Genomic DNA, 15,766 nt, shown 5'->3' with positions numbered 1-15,766 from the left:
ATTCATATGTTTTGTTTGAGAGATAGGGAGATGTTGTGTGGTCTTTTGCTTTTAATTTTCATTAACTTTCCATTCTCATTTTGTTTAACCTAGTTGGTGAGACGGTGCAGGTTCTTGAAAATGTATCACCTTTGATTCCGATTTACAATGTGGTTATACAAGGCCCAGTGTCTGGAATCCTGACTGTGAGTATAAAGTATGATACATATTTATTTAATTTCTTTGAGGACCATATTTGCATGCCTTACACCAACTTCAGAGCACACAGGATATAGATTAAAATGGAAATCAGAGCAGCAACAAAATGTCATACTCTATTTAAAGCAAGGACCCAGTAGTAACAACAAATTTGTAACATTATCATTTTGTCCACATTGTGTTGCAAAATGTACACATATTGCAATTTGTGAAATTTGCAGATGATGTTAACTTGCTAAACAGTGCTTGTTGGCAAAAGTTCCAACATATAATATTTTGAAAGGGAATTTGCCCACAAAACGTTCCTTGCGAAAGACTCATTTATTTAAATGAAACTTTCATGTATTACAACAAGCTTGCATTATTTGGAAAATAGATTAATTTAAGTTAATTTGCACATCCCTAAGGATACTAGGACATGAAGGACAGCATACATGGATGACAGCAACTGGACATAAACAATGCAGTGGAAATAAGAATAAGGACTATTAGATGGTGCATAAACAATCTTTAAACAGTTAAAGCTCTTCCTAGAAGAATTATAAGTAAATTGGTCACCGAACATCGAAAGCCAATTAAGAATAGTGTACAACTAATGCATCGAGGTTTTAACATCTACCTACTATTGACCTCAGAATGGAGGTAATATATATATATATATATATATATATATATATATATATATATATATATATATATATATATATATATGTATATATATATTACCTACTGGCGGTCGCCAGTAGGTAGTTATAGTTAGGACCTAGTTAGCATAGGAAATCCACAACATTCTAGTTGGAATAACTTTGGCGCCGGGGGAATTTCTCCAAGAAAATGGCCTGCTCCGCTCCTTCCCTGAAAGTTTGGGGGTGATTCGTCAAGTAGGGGCCGAGAAAAAAGGGGGGTCCCAAAAGGTGTTTTCCCCATGCAATTTTCCATAGGGACCTTTAGCCAGGGCTACAGGCCGAACGGCTGAACGGAATTACACCAAATTTGGCAGAGAGGTAGAGTTCGGTTCGCAGATTGTGCTTTTTGTTAAATGGTGTAAATCCGTTCAGAAGTTACTGAGAAAATCTAAAGTAAAATCATAGTGATATCTAGAGACGAAGTACTGTACGCGTAAGGAAATCCGTACAATTACGAACACGAGCTGCATGTTGATTGGATGTCAACTGTCTGTCAACACTCCAAACCAGGAAGTGTTGGCAGCCATCTTGTGCCTCGGTAGAACCGAGTCACAAGAAAAGAGTAAAACAAAGTTGAAAAATAAGGAAAGGGGGCAGGGTAGAAACATCCTGACCCTCTAGGCCTGCTCAGGGGGTCCCACATGGATCGTTAGGCCCTAAATGTTTTTTTAAAATAAATCGTGTGGTACGCGTTTTGGGAAAAAAAGACCACTTTATTGTTAATTAGCCCCCATGGGGGTCAAATATCGGGGGCAATTTTTTTCCATAATGGGGGGCCCAGAGGGGTCCCTCTGCCCTGGGGATCGCCATCTCCCGGGGCTTTAACTATATGTATGTGGGGGGTTTCAAGCCCCCCCCACACGCCCCGGGGACCACCACCTCCCCGGGGCTCCACTATAGAAAATAGGGGGGACAGACCACCCAGCCCCGGGGACTACCACCCTTCGGGGCTTTGGAATGTTGGGAGGGAGGCCGCGCGGCCCCCTTCCTGGAGCCTTTTTTTGAAAACACATTTTATTAGTCTGCACACATATAAATGCAAAGCCCCGATCACCGGGTTCTGTTGCACACAGTAATGAAACAAGCACAGCAGTGTCAGACATTTTCATAGAATACAAACACCCCCCCCCCCCCCCCCCACACCCCCCAGGTTGCGCTGCTACCATACACCAGGTCACTTAGAACAATAAGATAAACAATGAGAACATGCCTGAACCATCAGAGCACTACTAACATGCCCCAGCACCCCCTTGTAGTTAAAATGTCAGAGTGGAATTGCTTTCGGGGGGGGAGGGGTCCAGGTCTAGCCCCCTGTAGTCCGCCCACCTTTTCCAAATTCGAAAGTGCTTACGGGGGCATCCCCTGGCCAGAAAAATAGGCTGCTTCAGCTCCATACAGAAGTCCATGCCGTTCTTCCAGGTGGCCAGGGGCGGGGCCAGGTGCGCCTTCCAAGCTCCAGCTATGTCGCGTTTTGCCAAGGTCAATCCAAGCAACAACAGGTGGTGTTTATGCCGATTGCCTCCAACCCCCTCCATAACATGTAATAAGGCTAATTTCGGTTCTCTAGGCAGTTCCCACGCCAGTACATCTAATAAACCTCGAAAGATCCCGGTCCAGAACCTATGCAGCGCCGGGCAATCCCATGTTGTGTGCAGGAGTGTGCCTACTTTTGAGCTACATCGCAGGCAATCAGGAGACCCTATCATACCCGCCTTCCACAGGCGCTCCCTGGTGAAGTATGTGCGGTGGAGGTATTTAAATTGTATAAGCCTCAGACGTGTGGAAATCGCCGCCCCCCCTGGGACTCGCCAGGGCCTCCATCCAGTCTTCCTCCTCTAATTCCCCAACATCCCCCACCCACGCCTCCCGCAGCTTCTGCAGGTCCGGGAAACAATGACGCACCAGGGACTGGTATATACGGTCTGGCAGTTCCCCCATAAACAGCTGGGCTTCGAGTGGGCTAAAGTCTGGAAGGGTGTCTTTGTCCGTCAGGTAAGGTGTCAGTGCATGTCGAAGTTGAAGAAAGCAAAATAATTAAGAACGGGGCATCCCAAAGTCATTCTGCAGATCTTGGAACAACTTCAGAGCATCACCCGACATCATGTCTCCCAGAGTGGAGACACCTATCGCATCCCACCCGTTGATGTGAGGGTCACCAATTTGGGCAAGCGACCATTGTGCCAAAGAGGGGTCTCCCGAGTGAGGACGTTCCACCATCCCATCCTGCGCAGTGCCTGTTGCCAGATGGAAAAGACCACTTGCATGGCGGACGGAAGACTTCGCCGAAGCGGTGCCGAGTACAGTAGGGCATGAAGGGACGACAAGCCCATCAGGTGGCGCTCCACAGCGTACGCTGGGTCCCTTCTGTCCCCGTACCACCAGTCATTGAGGACCAAAAGATGCGCGGCTTGGTAGTACGAGAGTATATCAGATGTGGCGAGGCCCCCCACGCATGTGGACCGAAAGCATGTCCCTAGCGCAACCCTGACGGTCCCACCCTCCCACAGTAATCCACCCAGTGCCGAATTAACTTGTTAAAACCAGCGAGGCGTAATAGGGTAGGGATGATTCTGTAGTTGATACACAAGTCGTGGGAGCGCCACCATTTTGAATATGGCCGACCTCCCAAAAATGGACAGTGGCATGCGACTCCACACCTTCAGATTCTCCCGCGTGTGGTCCCAAACCGGGGTGAGGTTACGAGCGCGGGAGACGCCCGCATCTTCTGACAGATAGACTCCCAGGTATTTCAATCCCCCGGAAGCCAACTGCAAGCCAGCTGCCCAGTCACCCACCAACCGCCCGTCACCCAGCACCCACAAGGTAGATTTACCTGTGTTCACATAGAGGCCGGAGGATCCCCGAAGATCTGCAGTATGCGCAGTAGCCGTGGCCCCTACCGATCAAGATCCGTACATCGTCAGCATATAGTGCTATTTTGTCCGTGGGACCAGCGAAAGCCTTTGAGCTGGGCATCTATGCGCACCCACACGGCTAATGGCTCCATGGCCAGTGCAAATAAGTATGGGGAGAGGGGTCACCCCTGTTGCGTACCCCTCTGAACCGGAAAGGGCCTAGACACAGCCCCCCCAACGCGCACGGAGGCCGTGAGGCTGTGAGGCCAATGTACAACAGCTGCATATAGGCCAGAATGCGAGGGCCTATGTTGAGGCGGCGTAGCAGGGCAAACAGGTAGGTCCAACTTAGGGAATCAAAAGCACGGTCCATGTCCGCCAGGAACAAGGCAGCCCGCTCATGCAGACTCCTCCAGGCCGAGACCGCCACCTGGGCATGCCTGATGTTGTGTCGGGTGGCCCTCCGGGGCATGAAGCCCGCCTGGTCAGGGTGGACCAGGTCTGTAATATAGGGCTTAAGCCTGTTAGCTAGGGCTTTGGCCATGACCTTGGCCTACGTATTGATCAGCGATATCGGGCGGTAGGACGCGTGGTTTTCCGGAGGTCTGCCCGGCTTCAGAAAAACCACCACCTCGGCGTGCCTTCAATCCGGTGGGAGCACTCCACTTTCCCGCGCCTCCTCGATCACCAGGCGCAGGCGGGGGCCCAGCTGCACATTAATTAGTTTAAAAAATTTGCAGGGGAACCCGTTGGGGCCCGGCGCCTTACAGGGTTTGAGCTCGCCCAGAGCAGAGCCCAGCTCCTCATCCGTGAAAGGCATGTCTAACAGGTCTCGAACCTCATCAGAGACCGACTGTGGGGGGAGATCGCTGGTGAACCTCTGAACCGTCTCGGCCGGTAGGCACTCCAGAGGCACATCGAGTCCCTCATAATACACTGCAAAGCTCTCCGCAATAGCAGACGGCTCCGAGATTGGTGAACCCGCCAAGTCCAGCAACTGAGGCAGTGGCTGGGCATGCAGGGTGCCCTGACACAGGCGGTGCAGCATCTTACAGGATTTGTCCTCCCATTGAAACACCCGACTATGAGTGGCAAGCCAGGCCTGCCTCGCCTCCTCAAGTAAAACCACTCCGTACTGCTGCTGGGCCAGGACAAATCTCCGCCCTATCAATCTACCACTCTCTTCTCTACTCCTGCATTCCAGCGTCTCCAGTTCCGCTTCTCGCCACACCAGATCCCGCCGCCTCTCCGCCCAAGCCGCCACGCACCAGGAGATGTCCACACCGCGTAGGGTAGGTTTAAGGGCTTCCCACAGGGTCGTCTGGGAGTCCACCGCGTTGAGATTGGTAGACAGGTAACTGTCAATTTCCAGAGACATATGTTCTCTGTAGGTAGCCTGTAACAACTGCCATCCAGACATGCGCCAGCGGAACGGAATGTAAGGGCCACCGGCGAGTGTTCCGACAGAGCCCTCGGTAGGATATCAGAAGCCACCATCTTCTGCGCCAGTCTCCTTGGGACAAACACGTAATCCAGTCTGGAAAACGATCCATGGACTGAGGAGAAATATTTGTACTCTCGGCTCGCGCCATGTCCAAACCTCCAGACATCAGTCCAGTCCAATCCCGTGGCGAGGGCCCGGAGCTTGGTGGGGGGGTCCCTCCATGTCTACATCTACGTCAGTCCTCCCCCTCCGCCACCGATCTAGGCGCAGATCCATTATGTCATTCCAGTCACCCCCAACCACGGCCAGGGTGTCGGGCATACTACTCCAGCGGGACATCACCTTCTCTACAAGGGGCCACTGCAGTGGCGGAGTGGCGTATACACTACCAAAGGTCACGCTATCTCCCCCCACCTTCCCTTGGACGAAGATGTACCCGCCCTGTGGGTCGGACCAACTCTGTTCGTGTGTAAATGAGACTCTGCGATGTATGAGAACTGCAACCCCCCCCCCGGGAACCCCTCGTAAAGCCTGCATGATAAACATGTGTGTACCCAAAGCGTTGGAGGCAAAGCACTTTTGTTCCTAGTAAATGGGTCTCCTGGAGAATCAAGACATCCGCCCGGCTTTCTTGGCATATCGGTGCACCGCCCCCGCTTCACCTTGTCTAGAACCCCCCGCACATTCCAACTCAAGATACGTAGTGTGCCTGGAGCTACCCGACCCCACTCTGAACAGGCGACATTTGACGATGGCACTGTATGAGCCCCGAAGGCCCCAACGGTCTAGCATGCATACATCCCAATATACAGACAGCAGTAGGTTAAGCGCAACCAACACCCCCCCCCTCCCAACTCAACTACCAATCCCCACCCCACTACCTCCAACCCGCACCTCCCAACATGGAAGCACCTGTCGCGGTCAGATCGCAGCCTGGTTCCCAACGGGGAACCGAGAGTCACCCCCTCGACTGTATCCCCTGAACATACCCCATAACTATAACTCCTCGGGGTGTTGCCCACCCATAATGTTCCCCCTCACTCCCATGTGCCCACGAGTACCTCCCATGACGTTAGGATCAGCACCAGCAGAGCCCCCTATCCCCAGTACCATACCAGTCGATGAAAGTAGGCAGGATACATGTCGATCAACATATAGCAGGATGAGAAGAGTCGCAGCCGGATATTTCTCCCAAGTCTGTTAGATGCTGCCTCAAGTTCCGTCGACCCGGCTGTCAGGACCTCCTTTCCCCCCTTCCGACGCACTCTCGGAGGTTGTGCGCTGTTGGGACCTGGACCTACCATTATTCCTCCATCTAGACCCCCAGGATGCCCGCGACTGTGGCCTGCCCTGCGAGGAATCAGACTCCAGCCCAGGGGGTGTGCGCACTCTAATCCGCACTGTTTCATCTGTCCACTGAAACACTTCCTCCGGGGTATTGAAGAAATGCGTACGCGACTGAAACACCACCCGCAATCGGGCCGGATACAGCTAAGCGTATGGGAGTTTCAGCCTGCGCAGGCGGGCCTTGGCCGCCGTGAGAACTGCCGCTGTTGCTGCACCATGCGGATATAGTCAGGGAAGATCATGATCCAATGATTCTCATAAAGTAACAATACCTTCTCTTTGGCAATTTTCAGGAAAACGTCCCGGTAATGGTAATTCAGGAGTTTAGCAATCACTGGTCGTGGCCGTGCACCCTCAGGTGGTTTCTGGATGAGGGCCCGGTGTGCCCCCTCAATTACAAAACAGCGGGAGAGGGACCCCTCGGGGAGCCAGCCATCCAGCCACTCCATCAAAAAGCCCTCCATGTTGCCCTTCTCACAGCCCTTGGGCAAACCCACCAGGCGTAGGTTGTTCCGTCTCGCGCGCCCTTATGCATTTTCCACGAGGAGAGCTAGGCCTTTCTGGACCGACTCCATGGTAGCCACCTTGCGCTTCAGGGCATTAACATCATCTTCCACTCCGGGGAGGCGCGTTTCTGCCTCCGTGATGCGGGATACAGCGTTCCACAGCAGCGTCACATCAGACCCCACGGAGCCTATTTTTGCGTCCAGCATATCACGTGATTGCGTTATGGCTGCCATCAGGGCGGCGTTGTCCGGCCCGACCTCCTGACGTCCTCCTGTCGCCCCCGCACTGCCACCGGGGCCGGTGAATTTGTCGATTGGGCCCTGTTTCGGGGAAGCCCCCCCGCCACCTCCTCGCGTCATCTGTGCGGGCCACCAACACCGGCCCCCCCAAGAAATTGGCCGTGGACACTGTTGTAGAGGTAACGCTGTCGTAGCCTGTTGTTCATACGCATCTTACTCCACTGTCCGAGGAGCCCAGGACCGCCCGGGGCGATTCACAGTTGCCCCTTCAGGTTCGCACCTCGTGGACCATAGGACTGACCTCAGAGTAGATGCCCCGCTCTATTAGCCCCCCTGCCGTGGCCCGATCCGACCGCCGAACAGAAGAGGGTTGTGTCTGAGGCCCGGGCTCCGCAATCACCACTTAATGTGTCACCAACGGGGGCCACCACTGGGCCGTCTTCACATGTGCACAGGCGGTATTCCTCCTGGGGCCAGGGACCCCACTCTGCACCGGCCCTGTGTGCGCACGCCAAGCGAGGAGGGCCGGAGCCTGCAGATGTCGTGTGTCCCCCAGCTCCCGCCAGGCCGCAGACCGAGGATCGCCAGAGACTCCCAACTGCTGCCCAGGTACAGACCCAATTGTAGATGCGGCCCGAAGTCACCGGAGCGCAGTGCAAATCAGTCCCACACACGCCACTCCGTCTGTGTGCCACCTTACTGTGAGCCCGCTGCTGGGTGAGGGGGGAGCCTCGGGCCGATGTCCAGGCCTGACCACGGGGGGTGTGCCAAAATCGAGGCCCCGGCGTCACCCTCGATCATAGGCCGCTCCGCGGGTCTGCCACCTGAAGCCTGTGTGCTGGGCTGGAGCTTCTGTCCCCATGCAGCGCCGGAATCCGTGTCGTGCCAACCGGCTTCCGCACTGGTCTCGACTGTCTGGAGACCAACTCCTGCGCCGCTGTTGCTCTCTGTGGCGCCGCCGGGACCGCGAAACTCCAGGTCCCGGCTCGACTCTCCAATGCAGGCCTCACCACTCGAGGTCTCGTCCCGCTGCCCCCGGTGCTCGATCTCGGCCCAGAATACTTGTGGGGACTCGGCGCTAGTGTCCGGCACCGGATTCCTTTAGTTGGAGCACTGAGGAGCGAGGGGAACGCAGGATAAATTATCGGATATTGGCATGGCGGTACGGAGCGTCTCTAAGCTCTATGATGTCGCGCTAAGACACGCCCCGCCTTCCTGGAGCCTTTGATGGCCCTGGGGACCACCATCTTTCAGGGACGGCTTCTGCAGTGTCCCGGGGTGCCTACAGTGCCGCCTTCTGCAGTGCCTGGGGTGACAAAAAGCAATGCCGGCTCCCGAAGGACGCGGGGAGCTGGCTGGGACCGTGGGGGCTTTGGGGCTCATAAAAAACAGTTCTTTTCAGAACTAACTTTACTGGTAAAAAAAAAAAAGAGCTATATTTCTATGATAGTATGTAAAACTTTCCGTTTTTTTTTCTGCACCAGTTGTACTCTCTACGCATGCGCAGCCTCGTTTCCAAGCTCACGCTTCTTTGTTTTTCTTCAAGTTCACCAAGCAAACCTCTCCTCATTTCAGGGATTAAATTTGCCGCTTTCTTCTGCCGGGTCGTGTGCCTCATCCGCTGCTATACTTTTGTAATATATTAATAATCATATTTTATCTATATTTATTTGAAATGTATTGCCGAGGCGCCAAACGTTAATTACATACTCTGTCCTCCACCGTTTTAGTAGTTTTCCTCCATTATTTTTATTATACCTGCTACTTTCAATTTACCCCCGCCAATCTTCTCTGTTATCCATGAGATTTCCAGCCACAGACACCACGGTGTTTGTCCTTGGCCTCCGATCTTATTAGATTTGGTCACACGCATACCTAAAAACTAATTTGAAGCACGTAAGGCACAGCCATTACAATGCATGACCGTCACCATAAAGCCATTACCGTGCCTTTGCCTTTATCATGAGTGGTAAATGTATAGTTGTTGTAAAAGCATGCGTGGTAAAGGCATGCGTGGTAAAGCCATATCTGTGCTAATGAATTTGTGGTGATGGTCACGCGTGGTTATGACCGCATTGTAATGGTTGTTTCCCCCCAGGACACTGCAGGAACCGGGTCTGGACGTGGCGGACTCTAGGGCATAAGGCGGTGGGCCATGCAGCCTCCCTCACACAATATAGAAATCGCCGGGGGGTGGTAGTTTTCGTGGTTTGAGGGGCGTCATTGAGGCCCACACAGTTAATTTTGTAGGGGGGTAGGTTTGCACGCAACAATGTTGCAAGAGGTTTGTAAATGTGGTACACATTGTTTTGTTTTACTTTGATTTCCTTTCTATGTTGTAGTCCTTCCAGAGAAAATATAACTTATTGTACAGCCAGTACTTTTCAACCCTACTGTCGAACATCTTACTATAGTACTTCAAATTATAAATATTATTTTTGTTGTGGACCGTTACCCCCAGAAAAAAACAAGTATATAGTTTTTTTATTAACTTTTATTAAAACAACAATAACTGTAAACTTAACTTAAAGATAATATAATAAACAACTAAAAAAAAACTTTAATAAAACAGTATTATAAACAAAATGTGATGTGGACTCCAAAAGACGTAGGCTAGGTAATCTGCAAAACAAAAACAAAAAATTACAGTTTAAAGTTATGTAGATGTGACTAAATAAGGAGAAGCATTACAAGTGAAGGTTATACTACGATTTTACGTGTGTAGTGTGCCCAGTACATTTCACTTCTGTTATAGTCCCACGTTCAAGTTGTGTCTATATGGAAGTGCCTACTGCGTTACTGACACAAAAGTGGTACAACGGTATTGTAAATACGCCGATTTATTTCTAATGCATTGCAATGGAGGCATTGTATATCTAGGCCGCTGTGCTTATCTTGTATAAACACTGCGGCCACCAGAGTTCACAACTTCAATTTAACTCTGCTTCTACACGTCAAAGTAGGCAGCAGTATCTATAACTTTAAAAGAGAAAGAGAAATGATGCCACAGAGAGTGAGAGAGAGAAAGAGAGAGAAAACAACATTAAAACTGTGAGAGAAAGTTATAGATGGAGCAGTTCATACAGGAGAAAATACTCATAGCTCACCTTTTGCCTCCTTTGTGTGTCCACGCATGTGCTGCTTCAGAGTGCACCCTCAACTTGCTCGATATGTAACATCCTACATAACAAAATCAGAAAATACGTAATTGAAAGAAATGTGGGAAGAGATTTCCCACGAGAAGAGTCTAAGTAAGAAATGATATAGTTACAGTTTGAAGATGTTATCTCATCGAGAAATTGGAGCGTATGAATGTTTGGATCGCTTATCATCTGCAAGTCTATACTCCAAATCTAGAAGAATCATTTGGGTGAGTCTAGGTCTTGCTGCAACACGAATTTGAGTACTTAAATCTGTACAAGAAATTGAATATTTTGCTGAAATAGAGCCAGAAAGTACAGATATTGTGAAAACAAATATGTTGGATACATATTATCCAAATAGAAGTCATCATCTTGAGAACATGTGTCTCTATGAAGTGCTGCAAAACTATATTTTTAAGCGGAATATTACAGAAAACATCAATAAAGGTATATATGCCGTGATTGTTTCTGAAGGATGTTTGGTGAAGCAAAGAAAAGGACATTAGATTAATCACTGGAAACTGAGTTGCGAAACTCCTGACAAAAGGGAATTTTAATGCGAGTTCTTAATATTGCGTACCCAGACTGTTGCACCCCATTGACTCGCAAAGTCTGGAGTTGAGATTTTTTCTTAAAAAGTCAGACGCAGATTTACAAGCTCCTTGGGCCACTTTTCCCATGTTAAAAGTGACACAAAAGTGGCGCAATAAGCTTGTAGATCTCTTTCTCAGATTGTTGTAACCTATCTGTTGTCACTGCTTGGAGGTAATTATACATTTCTACACAGCCAAGCTGCTGCACACTATCCACTCTCTCCTTTCACAAATAATTTGTTGTTGTTTCGGAAACAAAATTCTTTGCTCACCTAGTACCATTGGCGTGATTGAAAGAGGGTGCTCTACGTGTCGAAGCAGCCTTCACTGTTACCAAGAGAGTTCACCACTTCAACTCAGATAAGGTTCTATACAGCAGACGGGAGATAGCAGCATCCAAAACTTTAAAAAAGAAAGCGAAACAATGTAAGAGAGTAAGAAAGAGAAAGGGAGAAAAAAGGACATTAAAATGTGGGAGAGACACACACGACAGGGGAGGGGGGTGCCAGAATCCAGAGGCGTAACCACAGTCAAAAATATTGGGGGGGGGGGGGGGGGGGCTAGAAAAATATTTCGAGGGGGGGCTATACAAAAATTTCGGGGCGGGCTTAACTTCAAGCAAAAAGAAGAGTGGAGCTGCAGGGGCTGTAAGCGGGGGGGACATCAAAGCCTCATTAACAAGCAAAATGTCTTTAAAAGACCTGTGAAATACTCGGGTGCGACTGTGTGTGGGCCCAGGAAGCTATCTCATCCTAGCTGAAGCCCCGTTAGCCCAATGTGTGTTTTGCACGCCTGCTGCATACTACACATTCTCTCCTTTCACAGATAACTTTTCGTTCTTTCGGAAACAAGCTTCTTTGCTCAGGAGCACTACTTGTCGAAGCAGGCTTCTCAGTTCTTGTTACAATGGCCACACTTCATCGCAGAATACACGAACGTAGAGCTTTATAAGTTTCTTTTGGGTGGGGGTGGGGGTGGGGGTGGGGGGGTGTCGTCAATTTGTAAAACACAACCTGTAAGATAAAAAGGAAGTTAACATTGTGTGTAATTTTTTTATGAAGCGAGAGAGGAAATAAGAGAGTGATTGAAAACAATACTCGCAGCTCACCTTTTTGTCACCTGTGTTTTTCATAACGTGCCAGACATAATCCATCCTGAAGTTCCACATCTAAAAGATAATAAAAGAAATATGTTATGAATGGTAATTGTTACTAAATTAATTTGGAGTTAGATAACATTGCGCTTTTATACACGTTCCTTCTCACATTTCTACAAACTGAGTGCGTTCGTCTAAAATACTAAGTCGCATTTTTGTATCTAGTCTGCTACAACCCTGACTCCCTCCGATGCGTACTCAAGCCTCACTGCTCACCTTTTCGTGGAAAAGACACCTTCTGCATGATGTAGTCCCGATCTCCAACAAAGAAGTCTCATATATGGTGCTCAGTCTTGATATCTTTATGGCTAATGACCTACTCGATCTCCCATCATCATCATCATCATAGCAGGTTCTTCACCCGCTCAGTGCTTCGGGCACCACTTACTCAGTGACCAAAGAGGCCACGCATGTAGTAGTGGGCCCCTTGTTCGGTAATTTGGGAACAACTCTAAAATGGGGTACAACACGTGCTTTTCGTCTTTTTTAGACATAGGATCACGTGTGTTGTGACGAATGCGCTGGATGGGTGTGGTGTGGTTGTATAGGATGTATAAACAAAAAGAATCCACACGGGAGTGACAAGTGTTCTCTACAATGGTGGGGAACACAGAGTGTTATTAAAATACCCCTCACACACCAAAAGGACCCTTGGTGTCATGCGTCAGCCCGCTTTATTGTTAATTAGCCTCCAGGGGAGCCAAATGCCGGGGCAATTTTTTTCCATAAAGGGGGGCCCAGAGGGTCCCTCCTGCGCGGGGATTGCTACCCCCGGGGCTTTAACTATAAGTATGCGGGGGGGCTCATGGCCCCTCCGAGTTCCGGGGACTGCCCCCCCCTGGGCCTCTTTTTATTAAAAAAAACTGTGCAAGGGGGTTGTAAATGTGGTATTTTGCTTTCCTTTCTGTCTTGTAGAGGATCCAAGGTAAATATCACGTTTTTTTGTACAGCCAGTAGCTTTCTGCCTGTTATCATAGTAACAGTTCATGGATCACTTGCTTGAGTACAGAGGTTAGAAATTCACCACAATATGTTGCTAATTGAAATAGTTACTGTGCTAGAGATTTATATTAATTTTTTTCATAGGAACCGTTAGTCGTACAAGAAGTCAGTGGAAAAGCTTTGTTAGGGATTCCTTCCTGTTCGGGGAGTATTAGTGTAACGTACTCCAAGCGGGACTTTACGAAGCTTAATGTTCATAGGCTGTGAAGTATTAAAAGTAGAACGTTTGGCAGTCATTCTTTGCTCGTCTGTGGAACAACATTAAGCATGAGCGAATTTTGCGGATCTCGCGTTCGCGAATTTTGCGGATTTGCGGATTCGCAATCCGCAAAATCCGCGAATTCCCGCGAATTTGCGGATTTTTTTTTTTTGTGTTCGTCCGTGTTTCTGCCAGTTCGCGAGGGTTTTTACAATTTCGCAATTTGCGAACTTACCTGTCGGGTCGCAAGTTTTGCGAACTTGTTGTTTCTACGTGTCCAGCCTGTTTGGGACACTCTTCTTCATCACTGCCACTCTCTGTCACCACTGCCACTCTCTGACTACTCATGCCACCCTCTGGCCCACCCATGCCACCCTCTGTTTCATCACCACACCCTCTGGTTGTCCAGTGTACATTATTTTCGGCAAAGCAAAGCACACCTTCCCTGCCTCAAGTGACCTGAATTAATTTGGGGCTGATTAATGTGTCACAGAATATTTTTTTAGCTGGCACCTGCTTCCTTAGTGCGCCCTGATTAGTGATCTTTTGCACTTGCTAAGTGCTTTCATTGTTGCAAAATTAGTTACAACACCTGCCCTGCCCCAACTGACAATAATGAATTAGGGGCTGATTAATGGATTTTAACTTCCAGCCTGGCTCCTGCTTGTCTCCCTTAGCTGTAATTCAGGACCTTTGTGGCATATGTGTAACTATTCTGAGGTTCAGAGCAGGGTCACATAATAGTTTCAACTGGCAACTGAACTCTGGAGGGGCCCCTCAGGAAGCACTACAGGAAATGGCTACTAATGATGAGCCTGAACTTTTGACCTGGTAAGTAGTTACTTTCAGTTTTGCTAAGATCGTATTTCTGCAATTTTGCACTTATTCGCGGGGCGCGAACTCACGCGAACAGTGCGAGCAGTGCGAGCAAAATCCGCTGCTCGCGGATTTGCGGATTTTGCGGGAGATTCGCGAATCTCGCGGATTGCGGATTTCCCGAAAATCCGCAAAATCCGCGAGCGGAACGGATTTTCCGCCCATGCCTAAACAACATGGACATTTTATTGGCTAAAGTGTTCCGATCAAAAGTTTGCTCCTTATTGGGTGGGAACGGTTCACTTTTGTCAGTGATATTGTGATGCATTTTCCAAAGGAGTATGGGGAAAGAAAGTAGTAGAGGGCACGTTAGGAACACTATTAACTCTGTACAGTGCCCATAATGTGGTGGAGAGGGATTATGAGGGATTTTTTTTTTATATGTTTCAAGTGCCATTTATATAATTGCCGTGTGCTGTTTAAACCACGGCGGAAAAATGACAGTGTCTTGCGCTGTATTTTTTTAATCAAGTTTGTAGGTGACATACTTCTTAGGAGTACTATTTACTTATAATGTGGTGTTTACTTTCCTGATGAGGAGGTGCAGTTTTCATTAGGCAAATACAAATAAACTTTCTTCAAAAACTGTTGCTGTATATATGAAAGGGGTGACAATTAAAAATAGAATTTCATAAAATATCAGTTAAGCCTGGCTATATACTTCTTTTTTGTGCTACAGTTTGTAAAAGTGTTGCCCCACATTCTTGGTGATATAAGAGGGCATCAGCTACTTTTAGATAAAGTAGAATAGAAGTGCTACAACAAATATTCCTGCACTACATTATCTCAGATCAAGAAAACAAGTAAAAAACAGTTAAATACAAATGATTTTATATTACATAGAAATGCATGCATTATTATTTTTCAAATTTGTGTTCTGTACAATTCAGGAACGTGCTGTCGTAGTGCTTAGAGGTTGCAGACTGTTCCGCTAATAAATCACATACTCACTAAAGAATATATAGGATGGTACTCTTATATTATAAAGTACAGGTCCTATATATTCTTTAGGGAGAAGGTGAATAGGAACCGCAAATAAGAATAGAAATTAGAAAATAACATTCAGACATGTAGGGTTTATTAAATATTTAAAGTAACAAAGTATGCATGATAGCTATATTTTTTTGTTCAGCTGTTTCGTAAAATATGTTTCTTGAAAAAAATATCTGATCAAGTACTTTTTAATATTTGAAAGTTATATTATGGATGGCGCTGAAAAAGCTCCCATTCCTCTTCTGTAGCAATAGGACAATGTATTATAATATAAAAATTGATACCATTGTTACAGTCAAAAAAGAAAAGGAAAATAGTGAGATTAGAAGTGTTTACACACATGGAAAAGTTGTGTAATTAACAGAACATCCATAATGAAATACTTTTGAGCGGTAATTATTTACTGAACTTCTTTTCTCCGGGAGGTGAAAAAGTTTGATTTTCGTGGTGACGGGTCATAAACTCCTCTGAGATCGTGAGAACAATAATATGTATATATTCTCACAGCACATGATCACAAGGGGAAAA

General features: G+C 48.0%; 1 protein-coding gene across 1 annotated transcript in view; it reads left to right on the top strand.

Annotated features, from left to right (window-relative positions):
- The window catches only part of LOC147692577 (cadherin-related family member 4-like), a 422,868-nt gene that overhangs the window by 81,847 nt on the left and 325,255 nt on the right, over window positions 1–15,766 (top strand). The window contains exon 4 of the mRNA XM_086938792.1: window positions 94–185. Coding sequence (XP_086794918.1) covers window positions 94–185 — 92 coding nt within the window. The remainder of the gene's footprint in view (window positions 1–93; window positions 186–15,766) is intronic.

This window comes from Lissotriton vulgaris, chromosome 9 (assembly GCF_964263255.1).
Source record: "Lissotriton vulgaris chromosome 9, aLisVul1.2, whole genome shotgun sequence".
Classification (NCBI taxonomy): domain Eukaryota; kingdom Metazoa; phylum Chordata; class Amphibia; order Caudata; family Salamandridae; genus Lissotriton; species Lissotriton vulgaris.
This window is presented reverse-complemented; position numbering and strand designations above follow the sequence as displayed.